Source organism: Trachinotus anak, unplaced genomic scaffold, assembly GCF_046630095.1.
Source record: "Trachinotus anak isolate AG129_WGS33_773 ecotype Australia unplaced genomic scaffold, CSIRO_AGI_Tana_v1 ptg000005l, whole genome shotgun sequence".
Taxonomy (NCBI): domain Eukaryota; kingdom Metazoa; phylum Chordata; class Actinopteri; order Carangiformes; family Carangidae; genus Trachinotus; species Trachinotus anak.
Genome location: NW_027273856.1, coordinates 9,922,501 through 9,935,546, shown reverse-complemented (window position 1 = coordinate 9,935,546; position 13,046 = coordinate 9,922,501). Strand labels below are relative to the sequence as shown.

At 40.2% G+C, this 13,046-nt stretch overlaps 3 protein-coding genes across 6 annotated transcripts in view; 1 reads left to right on the top strand and 2 right to left on the bottom strand.

Moving 5' to 3' along the window:
- The window catches only part of ablim2 (actin binding LIM protein family, member 2), a 117,597-nt gene extending 111,111 nt beyond the window's left edge, over window positions 1-6,486 (bottom strand). Inside the window, exon 1 of the mRNA XM_071478310.1 lies at window positions 5,946-6,486. Coding sequence (XP_071334411.1) covers window positions 5,946-5,958 — 13 coding nt within the window. The 5' untranslated portion in view covers window positions 5,959-6,486. The remainder of the gene's footprint in view (window positions 1-5,945) is intronic.
- Window positions 6,487-9,679: 3,193 nt separating this feature from the next.
- zcchc4 (zinc finger, CCHC domain containing 4) overlaps window positions 9,680-13,046 on the top strand; it is an 11,584-nt gene continuing 8,217 nt past the window's right edge. For 2 of the 4 annotated variants that reach the window (XM_071478303.1, XM_071478302.1), the window contains exons 1-5: window positions 9,687-9,896; window positions 10,369-10,487; window positions 10,576-10,658; window positions 11,063-11,335; window positions 12,735-12,815. In XM_071478303.1, the coding sequence (XP_071334404.1) occupies window positions 9,809-9,896; window positions 10,369-10,487; window positions 10,576-10,658; window positions 11,063-11,335; window positions 12,735-12,815 (644 nt within the window). In that variant the 5' untranslated portion in view covers window positions 9,687-9,808. Of the gene's footprint in view, window positions 9,897-10,368; window positions 10,488-10,575; window positions 10,659-11,062; window positions 11,336-12,734; window positions 12,816-13,046 lie in introns of all 4 variants that reach the window. The other 2 variants (XM_071478306.1, XM_071478305.1) reach the window with 2 other exon arrangements.
- Window positions 11,577-13,046, bottom strand: part of LOC139621615 (nuclear factor 7, ovary) — a 6,664-nt gene continuing 5,194 nt past the window's right edge. The window contains exon 7 of the mRNA XM_071478307.1: window positions 11,577-13,046. This exon is cut by the window's right edge and continues 500 nt beyond it. Coding sequence (XP_071334408.1) covers window positions 12,948-13,046 — 99 coding nt within the window. The 3' untranslated portion in view covers window positions 11,577-12,947.

The following is a 13,046-nucleotide window of genomic DNA, read 5'->3' as shown; positions in this document are numbered from 1 at the left end:
GCAGTAAATTACATGATGAACAGGCACAGATCATTTATGAGACAGAAAGCTGTTCTGTTAATGCAGTTTGCGCAGGCTCTCACCCTGAAAACAAAAAAACTCCATATATTGTATATATTGTATTAACAGGATTACATGATTAGAATATTACATCAACTTCAGTCCACAAATATCAGCTATAAGCATCTGAAAACTGATGTGACCAAATATTCAGTCTGTGGAGTCACGTAGGATAAACAACATGCCAATCCTGCCTTTATCAAAGGCCCATGTAAAACAACAGGCTGCAGGGAAATGTCACAAGCCCACACCATGTAGCAGACTTAATTACTACTGTGTGTGTGTGTGTGTGTGTGTGTGTGTGTGTGTGTGTCTGTGTATGTTCCAATGCAGGGGCTTAGCACCAGTGAGGTCAGCCAGTATTTATCCCAGGAAGAAGAGCTGTGGTGTCAGCCTGACTCCAGTCTGGATCTGCCCACTGGTTGTGTCAACTGTTATTTCATTCAGCTGTGCTGAGGCACTACTCTAGCAGTAGCAAGAGCACGACTATCACTGGCAGAGAAACTGTGAAATAACATTTAAAAAATAAAATGAAATACTCAGTTTACCCTAAAGCCCTTTTCCCCTGTAGACATTTGACATTTCACAATGTGAAAAGTAGCCTATAGTTAGTATCCATGTAGCTGCTTCAGTTTCAGGGTCCTGGTTCATGCTGGTTTACAGTCACACTGCTTACAGGGACACTTGTTAAGAATAGAGCCATCTTTACCGTTATGAGTAACACGTGTGTTTACTACCATGGCAAACTAAAGTATCTGGGGTGAAAAAAGCCTATGAAGACATGTTTACTTTCTGAAAGCATTTATTATAATTTACAACCCACACTTCATGAAAGCTTTAGTTCAGCTGATCTAAATCAGTTGTTACTTTTTACTGTGAAAAAATCCTCTAATGTACATTGAGAAATAACAGCTTTTTTGTAATAAGCCATGCCCACTGTAAACAATCATTACAAATTTAATAATGCAAACTGAATTTCGTACCAATCCACGCAGCTAATTATGAGATGTACATTTTCATATTTGTGTTGCCCCTAGTGGTCTATTGGTCCATTGTATTGTAAACTGCACATCTTTTGGATGATCAAAATTCTTTTAATAACTTTAGACAATGAGAGTCCCTTGATTCTGTTTGCAAAATTTTGTGAAGTATGTGAAGCTGGAGGAATACAAAAAAGTGGGTTTTGCATATTTTGGAAATTTGGTGCAGGTGCAGGGTGATACCGGCTGATTAAGTGACATCACAGCTTTCTGTGCCAAACTATTGTTATTATTATTATACCAGCCATTAAAAACCCACTAACCTCCACTCTAAACTCATGCTAACTTGTCTTTGCCTCAGTTAGCACCACACAGGACGCTCTGAAATTTGTTTTGAAAATGAGCTTGACTTGAGTTTTATATAGATGAAAATTGAATTATCTGGTATGAAGTAATCGAGATTATAAGATTAAAAGATTAATAAACAATGGATAATTAAATAATCCTTAGCTATGGTTCTAATCATAACCTATTGCTGATAATGTTTCATTGTTATGGGAAGACGTACATAGATGTGGTATTCATGCATTCTGTACAGTAGTACATACATACTGTACAGTACAGAAATCAAATAAATCACCAACCCATTAAATTATGTTGCACACTGATTGGCCAGCATCAGCCTGGCCTTGGTTTTCTCATGTATTATCTCCAGTAAAGAACACATTCATACAGCCGCACCAGTATTTTCACTTTCTCTTCTTACTCTATTGTCTCCTTTCAAGCACAAACTGCAACTGTGTAAACAAATACATGATCATTCCTAACAGAGAACACACAGTAAGGCACATACACACCCTGGAGGCATGTGGCTTTCAGTGCAAAACTCCTGCACTGCTGCACCTCATGACTTGTGATGGCACAGAGCCTGGGGGGACCAACATTAGTGTAAGTGTTGTGTTATTTAGTGTGGCATCTTTTCATGGGATTTGTTGACAATAGAAAAATACAGTAACACCATCCTTATTCATTCCAAAAATGAAATGAAATCTCATGTCTGTGTTCAGTACATAGTGGCGTTAATACATGGTTTGCCTATCTTAGCATGAAGACTGGAAGCCCATGGAAACAGCTAGCCTGGCTTGGCATGAAATTCAAACATATACCTACTAACAACAGCAAAGCTCACATGATAACTTGTTGTCTCATTTGTTTTATGTGTACACAAACAGAAACATAAAATTAACAATATGTGAGGCCTAACCTTTTAACATCACCTTTTCAAGCTTACCTTTGAAGTTTTTACTATCACATCTCTGAGTTCTGCTTTTAAGTCACAAGCTCAAGAACAACTCACCAACAGCTGTTGGTGACAAAATACTCACAAGCCCCAGGTGTCATTTCCACTGGCAAAAATAAACCATTGTAAAATTGGACAGGTGCTTTGTTATGGTATATTACACCGGTGTTGCTACTGATGATAAGACAGCTTGAAGAGAGTTGAGGTAACATTCCTCATCTGCTTTGTACCACAGGGTGTTTTAAAAAAAGCACAGGGATCCAAGGATAGATTTAATGTAAGTTATATTGATCCCAGCTGTCTTCCCTTAAAGAACCAGTCAGGTTTGTTGCATTCAAATGTAAAAAGCAGCTTGAGATGCAATACTGATCAGACTTCCAGTAACCTGTGGCAATAATCTGTGTCAATCAGATTGTGTAATCCAATCTAATGTAACTCTGAGTGTAATTAAATTTTTCTGCAATTGTAAGAATGCAGACTGGCCTGCAGCTTGATTATATTGCTCAACTGTGTCTCAGGGTGTGTTCATCATGCCAAGCCTGTTCTGACAAATTTATTTAAACACAAGTGCACAAAACCTGTGACCAGGTAAGGTGCCACTAAACAAGACACAGATCTCAGTTTTTTCTCAAAGATTCAAAATTTTTTTATTCTTAATATAAACTGAGGGCTTGTATTTTATCTGGTTGGGTCACACAGGATTCTGGTAAGATGCCAGGACAAATTACATTGTGTGGCCAGGACTGGGATGGGTCAGGACAAGCAGAAGACAATCTATGGGGCCATTAAAGAAAGTATTTTGGAGAGGATAATCTAAACTTGGTCTAGGTGATAAAATGGTAGGATTGTATATAAGCTTAAGTTATTGAGAAGAAGCCTTCTCACTCTGTTTGTATGAACTAAATAAACAGTGAGTTCACTTGTGGTTGTACAGTGGTGTTACAGAGTGGAGCTTCTTCTCTCACAAAATCTTTGACAGGTGTTAACAGTGGTATACAGAGGTCACACAAACCAACAACAGCCAAGTTTAATTTAGGCCTGACAAGTTACTGACTGAATGAACATTAATTAGTGACAGCTGATACGACATACCACTAGCGATGTTTTGTCATTTTAACTAAGATGAGAAGGTGCAGCTTACGTTTTTTACACTGCTTTGCTAATGATTATTAGCATTGGAGCTAAGTCAACCTGTGTATCTTCCAGCCTCAGGGTACGAAACTCAGTCAGTCACTGCTGCTCTCAATGAGTATTTCACTGTCATTTGGCAGTTTTCACAGCTGACTGAACCAAGCAGGTCATCTGGCCCCGAGGACTGCATCTCTGCAAAGGTATATAATTGTGATTTCATGACATTTCATAAGATTCTGAAACAAAATGAACATGTAAGCAGAGTACTTGATTATAAGCAAATTATTTAAATAACATTTCCATAGAAATAATTCTCTCCCAAGCTTTTTTATCTATACAAGCGGCTGATCACTGTAACAATGATCACTATTAGAGGTTTCCATTCTATATTGAAATCAGCTGGATCTTTGTACACACACACACACACACACACACACACACACACACACACAGGAACCTATACACGTGGACACCAGCTATCATCACACACAGGTAGAGATCTGAAATTAATTTTCTGCTCATGTCCACTCACACATCCAGCCAACATGCTTCAAGAGGTGAACTGCTAAAGGCATCACAAAGAGGGGAGACTAAGTCGCAGATAATTGGTGTCTCTTGTTTGTCTACCTCTCTCACAGTTTACAGTGGTCTGCTAATGAATTTCTCCTGTCTCTTGACTCCCAGATGAAATGTAGTACCCTCATTAGCAGTTCCAGCAGCTCTAGATTGCAAACTGCCATTAAGTTTGTAGAAAAGAATTCTAGCTGAAATCAACTGGAAAGATGAATGCTAGATTTCCTTTGCCTTATTAGCTGTCCTTAAAGCAAAAGCCAATGTTATGCTACACCTGCAACATTCACATAATGTTAGTAATAGGGAAAAACCTGTCATTGTTGTGACTTGGGAGGCACATAAAATGTCATATAAAATGCTAAAAATGCTAAGACAAAAATTCCAAATTAGCATCTTTTATTATTACATCTATTTAGTGGTTCATTAACAAGTGAAACTAGCTTAAGTGAAATGAGTCTAATAGTCTAATATTGATTTTATTTTCTAATAAATAAATAAATGCTAACAGTGAAATTGCAGCCATTTTTCCACCAGTTTGATGACACTGTTCTCTGTTCTCTCTGACAAAGTCAGAGAAGTAGTGCAGCTCTTAGGATTCCCAATACCTCAAACTTGCAACTTGGAGACTGATGGCTCAGGGGTGTTACAATCCGGACAATATGGGATATGGCACAGTAAGACTGTTAGCTTATTAGTTAGCAAAAAACCTAAGAAAGCCTTGTTAGCCTTGCAGTCACATAAAATGTTAAAAAATGCCAAGATAAAAATGCTAAATTAGCACCATTTGTTAGGTTACACATATGCAGAGGTCTATAAACGAATTAAAGTAGTTAATAGGCCTATCCAACAAAAATAAACAGAATTAGCCTAGAATTAACCTGATTTAGGAAATTCCTAAGACAGAGGTTGATGTGAATGCATATGAGTTTGATGAGGGTGAGAAACACTAAAGGAAAAGCATTAGTGAACTTAGTTAGTTTGTGGACTTTGGGACATTTCTGGATAGCTACATTTGGTCACTAGTTCTTATGTGGAGTTCCCTAAGGTCCCATAACAGGGCCCTGGGGGCTCTTTAGCAAAATGTCAACTCATGTAACATCAGTGTTAAGTCATAGATTAGAATGACTACAAATTATAGTGTTTCCTTAGCCATAACACAAACACAGAAACCATGAATTTCACCTTGAACTAGATTTTTTTTAATTCTTGGACATTAACTTCTGTGACATTTTATGTACAACCACACTCCCCTACTAAGTACATATATTTGTTTGCATGTAAAACAAATATTGCACAGTTGCAACATGACTTGATAGTACATAGGCTCTGCATTTGTTGAGTCTTCCTTTGGGACAAAGCCAGTTGTGACAGCAGCCCGCCAGGGGTAAGGCCTGTTGTAGACAACAGACATACCTCTTTAAAACAGGAGTGACCTCATAGCAACATGATGAAAAGAACAACCTAACCCACGGTGGGTGTTTCTACATCCTGACGAATTAGCCCACATGACATCCTTTTTTACTGATACAAATTTAAAACTCTGTCTTAAGACCAGACAACCTCAGGCTTCATTATGCACCACATATTTGCACCCAGATGCTGCTGCCTTCGCTGGTAATTAAAGGATGACAAGCTAGCCTATATGTTTTCTCTACATTTTAAATGTATAGCATATAGTTTCCACACAGGGGAATATTACAGTGACGCCACAGCAGGTGAAAAAATGTGTAAATTAGGACAAAGCAACCACAGACTCAGTACTGACCAACACTGCTACATTGGAAGCCCTAAAGGGATATTATCATGATATTATTGGGATCGTTCCTTGTGCTGTTGACAGGAATTTACGCAGCTGCGGAGTAAAGGCAGTGTAGGCTACACTATAATAGAAATGCTCTTACCAGTACTGCTCATGGTGCCAGTCAGATGTCTTCTCCAGTCAGATGATGCACAGTAAATAAGCCACTATCCACACTGACAGTACATGGATGGTGCCAGTAGCCGCAGGGCACGCAGACCTCAGTGCCGGCCAGCAGAATGAATGACCAGTTTACGGTGGAGTATTGCAGTGATGTTGGCTGTCCCTGGCTGCTGAGGCCGCAGAGATCTTCTGAAAACAGCCGCACTGTGAAAACAATGTCCCGCATACACTGCAGGGCTGCGTTGCCTCTCTGCACAGCAGACAGTGCAGGTTGGGTGTGGGCGTATGGTGAAGAGCCGCGACTAAAGTCAAGCTAAATAGAGAGTTCACGGGGTTCCGGTTACATTTTCAAAATAAAACTCTGAGTTCCGTCCCAGGGGTCTCTGAGGGTTCTGTAGGCAGCTGGAGAGAAAATTCTGGAACAGTTCAATTTATTTATTGTCTGAGTACGTAAATCAGAATTTTTTATAAGAATTAATTGTGTACTTAAATACAAAAAATACTTATATAAGATAGTCTAAATGAAATATCAAATAATAGTTGACATAACACACACCATATGTCAGCTTCTTCCATACACACCTCAAAACTAACCAGTATTTCTGTGTCAGTTAGTTTATTTTGATCTGTTTTAACAATATTTCAATGTGGAACATGTGAGAATATAATTAATATTAAAATTAATGGTTAAAATTAAAGTGATTTAGTCAGTGATTGGTGATCACTAATTTACCATAAAGAGCTTGGAATGGAAAAGAATATCTATATTGACAATTCCACACAGAAAAACTAAATGGCTGGTTTGAACACAGATCTTTTTGCTGTGAATTGACAGTGCAAATCACTGCACCAATGTTAAGTCTGTCTTTGTTTATTTTGTACTTTAGTGGAGGAGGTCCTCAAGCATTTTGCAAATGATCAAATTGCCTAAACCTAAATTATGGGTATTCAAACTGTTTTGGGGGCAATGCAAGGTAATAAACCTAGGTATGTGTGTATGTATGTAATAAATGACGACAGACCCATTGCCCTGACCTCTGTGGTCATGAAATCATTTGAGCGCCTTGTCCTGTCCCACCTCAAATCCATCACTGACCCACTCCTGGACCCCCTGCAGTTCGCCTACAGAGCCAACAGGTCTGTAGACGACGCCGTCAACATGGCTCTCCACTTCATCCTCCAGCACCTGGACTCCTCAGGGACCTATGCCAGGATCCTGTTTGTGGACTTCAGCTCTGCCTTCAACACCATCATCCTGGCTCTGCTGCAGGACAAGCTCTCCCAGCTGAGCGTGCCTGACTCCACCTGCAGGTGGATCACCGACTTCCTGTCTGACAGGAGGCAGCACGTGAAGCTAGGAAAGCACGTGTCTGACTCCCAGACCATCAGCACTGGATCCCCGCAAGGCTGCGTTCTTTCTCCTCTGCTCTTCTCCCTGTACACCAACACCTGCACCTCCAGCCATCAGTCTGTCAAGCTCCTGAAGTTTGCAGACGACACCACTCTCATTGGACTCATCTCTGATGGCGATGAGTCTGCCTACAGGTGGGAGACTGAGCGTCTGGTGACCTGGTGCAGGCAGAACAACCTAGAGCTAAACGCTCTGAAGACAGTGGAAATGATAGTGGACTTCAGGAAGAGCCCAGCCCCACCCACCCCCATCTCCCTGTGTGACTCCCCCGTGGCCACCGTGGAGCATTTCCGCTTCTTGGGAACCACCATCACACAGGACCTCAAGTGGGAGCTGAACATCAGCTCCCTCATCAAGAAAGCTCAGCAGAGGATGTATTTCCTGAGGCAGTTGAAGAAGTTCAACCTGCCAAGGACCATGATCGTGAACTTCTACACCTCCATCATTGAGTCCATCCTCACCTCCTCCATCACCATCTGGTACGCTGCTGCCACGGAGAAGGACAATAACAGACTGCAGCGTATCATCCACTCTGCTGAGAAGGTGATTGGCTGCAATCTTCCATCCCTCCAGGACCTGTACGCCTCAAGGACCCTGAGGCGTGCAGGGAAGATTGTAGCTGACTCCTTCCACCCTGGACACAAACTCTTTGAGTCACTCCCCTCTGGCAGGAGGCTGCGGTCCTTCAGGACCGAAACCTCTCGCCACAAAAACAACTTCTTCCCGTCTGCTATCAGCCTCATCAACAAGGCTAGAGAGCCCCACTGTTGCTGATCCCCCCTAATCCCCAATTGCACCAATCACCAGCACAAATTCCTTGTATGTGGAAACATACTTGGCAATAAAACCGATTCTGATTCTGATTCTGATTCTGATTCTGATTCTGATTCTGATGTATGTGTGGACGTTCATGTGTATATGCATGTGTAAGTGTGTACAGATTTTTCATTGGATGTGGTGGGTAGTTGATGCTGCAGTAACACCGCATCCCCAGACCAAAGGCACAAGCAGCCAGAAACTAGGCCACTGAGGCCCCCAGCCGCCTGAGGACCTGAGGACCCGAGCACCTCAAGCAATTTGCAAATTATCAAATTGCCTAAACCCATATGATGGGCATTCAACCTGTTTTGGGGGCCATGCAAGGTAATAAACCTTTTGATAAAGGGCTGTAAAACTACATGGGTAATACATGATTACACATACTGCTTTGGAAAAATGTATGTATTCCACTCTATGTGCATCACTTATAGGCAATTATATCATTTGATATGCTTTAGACCAAAAAATCAAGAACACAGAAGCATTTCTGCAAGCATTGTGTAGTTAAATAAATACATTTATGGCCTGTTTAAATAAATAAAAATTGAGAACTAATGAGACAAATCATTTGATTGCAATTTTGTTCTGCGTGACCAAAATGTTCATATGTGAAATGCTCACGATCAAAAAATAAAAGCAAATTGCGTGCTTTTATTTTGAAGGAAAAAAATCTATTGCTTCCTTTCTTATGTTTGATAACCGCGGGCATCTTGTCTCTGCTTTGCTATAGCATCCAGCAGCCTGCACCCGAGCAACGTCCTCGGGCCACTCCGCTGGTTGCGCGGGATACATGGGAATTGTAGTTTTGAAGCAAGAAAACAACTGCAGAAAACATCTATTGAGCAATATGCTGCTGATTTGGGACTACAAGTCTGTTCAGTGTGAACAAACTGTATTGTGAAAGAGACAGTCAATAACACAACTGTATCTTCATTAATGTTTGTTTACGCAATGTGTTAATGTATGCTTCTTTAAATTGTTTTTAAATGTTCTCTAGAGCGACATGGATTAAACATTCAGGTTGACAGAGCAGTTCAAATGTTAGTTGCGAGAGTTTTGGTTTGAAATTCTGCATCTATACCCAGTACTGACAGTTTTCCAGCAACATTTATGGCCACAGTTTCTATTTCCTGCTTTTTTTTTATTGAAATGTATTAAAAGAGTGCATTGTTATGCATACAAAGATAATTTCATAAATTTTTAACATATACAGGGAAATAAAGAAATGAACACACCTTATATTTAACAATAATTGTCTAGGTCCAAGGTCCAGGTCAAACTCTTACTTAAACTTAAAAACTATTCGTAAACATGATGAATCCACATTAAAACACAACGAGTTAGAAATACATTCAAATTAAGTTTTAATATCTTACCCCTAAATGCAAGAAAATGTCCATTGTGATTGAAAATAAATGCTGAACACATTCTGGCTGCATTTTGGTTTATGACTAATGAGCTTTTACTGTGATAAAATATGAATTGCGTCATTTCGGCGCGACTTAGCGTGATACGGCTTCCACTTGCCGGGCTAAACCCCATGGGCTAAACGGGCTGAACTCTTATGTTAAAAAGATTACATTACAGTTCACTAACCGTTTAATCACAACGTCATGGACATGCCCGAAGCGAACGACGACAGTTTTGGAATATGCGTTATTCTTCCGGAGGACGGTAAAACAGCGCCTTGTTGCCCACATGGTAAGTCTGAATGTACACGACAACCATAGTACTCATAGTATACAGTGATACAACACCATCTGCTTAAGGAAATCGTATATCTCAAAGTGTGCTTGTTTTTTGATATCTCTTTAGTGATTGTATAGTGTTACTTACGGCATGTTACGAACAGATACGGTGTTTTGATAAATTCGGCGTGTTGAAACAGCACACAACAGCTCTTACAGTAACGAAATCTTAACTTTAAAACGTCTTTTCGCAATAAGCTAAGGTTGTGACTGTATTGTGCCTGAAAAAAGACCGCGAGAATAACGTGTGTTTAGTCCTCAAACCGAATTCTGGCTGAATACACAATGCTTCTTGACCGTAAAATACACACACATTTTGCTGACGCTGTATGTTTCTGTAAGCATTTAAGGAAATACACGCTTTATTGTACTGGGGAAGTACCAGACAGACAAACATACAAATACTGTAACGTGTGATTTACCAGGTCCAACCTTGCTATTTGAGAAAGTCAGCAAAGGAGGAGATAAAGGCAGAAGGTTTTATGCCTGCTCTGCCTGTAGAGACAGAAAAGACTGCAGTTTTTTCCAGTGGGAAGATGACAAGGTAGGCTCGCTGGGAAGTCGCTCATGTCATGTCTGATACCTGTTTAATCCACTGAACACTTATTTATATGAATTCATTTGCTTTGAAGGTGTCAGAGGCCAGGCTTCTGGCTAGAGAAACAGAGACCCAGTCAAAGAGACCTGTGTTCATCCAGCAGGAGTATTGTACCAGGTGAGAAGTCAATTGCAGTCCGTCATGGTCTCTGCTGAAGAAAACGCTGATCCAGGATTTATAATGCACTTTCTTAGCCAACTACAAGCTGAGACCACTTGATAGAGAAAGTTGTCTTTCATTATAGTCAATTCAAACTTTAAACAGAGGTGTCAGTGCTTCCACTTGTGACTGGAAACTATATTACCTGTATTTTTTGTTTACTGATAAACATGGGACAGATTATTATCAGGATTGCTATTACTATCGTGCATGCATGCAAGATATTATCAGCTTGATTCAGGCTAATTTTATGCAGGATTTAGATGGTTGTAAAGTCAAATCAAGATGACCCAATTCAGAATTCCTATACAAAAAGGGAAAATATTAAATTTTTTTTTACCTGACTCTAACTTTTCCCTCAGGTTCAGAAAGTTTGCCTCCCTCCCACTAGATGAGAAGAAATTCTGCCAGGATTGCCAGATTCTGCTACTGCGTGGAGAGCATGAGGCCCATTCCTCTCACAGATGCACAGCCATCACCACAGCCCAGCTGAGGAGGCCCAGTGCGCTGCTGTGTCCTCTGGACAACAAGAAGAAGAATGCCCAGTACTTGTTCACCGACCGCAGCTCACACTTTCTGCTGGACACCTTAGCTGGTCAGGGGTACAGGAAGGTCCTGTGTGTGGGCACACCAAGGTGAGGGGAGATATTCAAGTAGAAGATACACAAACCGTTGTTTCAACACTTGTTCCTCTGTTAGATCAGCCAAATGACAAAAACAGATCTCCTCTTTTTACCAGCAGTGTTATGTTGCCACAACTTTTTATGCCTCCGTGCCAGCAAAAGCCAGGGCTGGAGGCTTTATGTTTTTTAAAAATGTCATCTGTCTGTCTGTCCCGTTCTTGTGAATCATCATCATCATCATCAAAACAGACAGTTTGTTCCGATGCTCTTTATTTTCTGAACCAATTCGTCTGCCTCCCATCTTCAGTTACCATTTGTAAATGCATTTAAACTTGCTTTGACCCTTCACTTGTACTGCTCTTTGCGGTATTCTCTGCTACAGATACAAAAACCACACATGCCTCTTCTACATTACACACACGCAGCCAGGAGAGTTTTCTGGATGGGTGAGGGGTTGTGTCTGTGAGGGAGAGAGACAGCCACAGGAGTGAAACGCCAAAGTGAATGTCATGCCGTCATCTTAAAAAATGTGACAATTTATACTCGATGTCTGCAATTACAGTAATTTACTACATCCCATGTGGGAGAAGCTGTGATACAGCAAGTATATTTGTTATGTCATCTAGCCCTAGGTCAAAGGTCAACTTCATACATACTATACCGCATACAATATAATCGCTACATAATCAGTTTCGTTAAGGGAAACCTTTATTGCGTCAATATTGTGAAACATTCAATAAAAAAATGTTCTACTTTCCACCAAAACATAGTCTCTAAGGCTGCTTTTCACCTGTTGGTTTGGTTTGTTTAGGCTGCTGTCAAAACTGCCCATCATACTCAATATACAGTACTCATACTGATACATTAATGTCAGTTTAGCTAAACTATTAAATGTATGTAGTCTGATGATGTGGGTTCTGTCAAGAAAACTGTGTAATTATGCAAGATCATTTGGTAACCATGGTAACTCATTTGCATATTAGCGCACATGTGCAGTGGTTTTCTTGAAGCATTAGAAATTGAAGAGGGGCAGAAACTATTTGAAGTCCCTCTTCAAAAAAAAGTGGATTATGTTTTGACTATCATTATTTATGAGATTTTAGTTCCAGTGTCAGTCTTCATAGCTTCATGGGGATCTGTTGACAGTTAGTGTCCTGAGATGGTCGAAAATCTATCTTTGGAGGTTTTTTGCCATTAAAAAAAAAAAAAAATTAAAGAAAATACAAAATACATATATATTTAAAAGTATATTAAAATTGTAATATTTAAAACAATTATTGTCAGAAGTTTTAGTTACTGGCAATAATCATAAAATACAATAGTAACAGTTCCAGGACTGGTCAAAAATCAGTCAAAGGAGTAAGATTTTAAAGAACTTGGTTTTGTTGATGACTGTTGGTGTTTGTTTCAGACTCCAGGAGCTGATCAAGCTGCGAAACCTGGAGCAGAAACATGAGCAAATGAAGAGTTTGCTTCTGGACATTGACTTCAGGTTTGGTTGTCTTATCATTCATATATTAATCTGTACAGTACACAAATTATCATTAGCAAGATGTCAGAGAGAGCCTACATCAGTTTCTATTATGTCCTGATGACACCAGCTCTTTGAAACAGCCCCAGAACATCACAGCATGTGGAGGTGACAGATCTCCAGGTGGTTTGGCCACATCTGGTTCAGTGGTGGTCTCAGGAAGCGTATGGCAGGGTACAGGGGCTCAGTGAA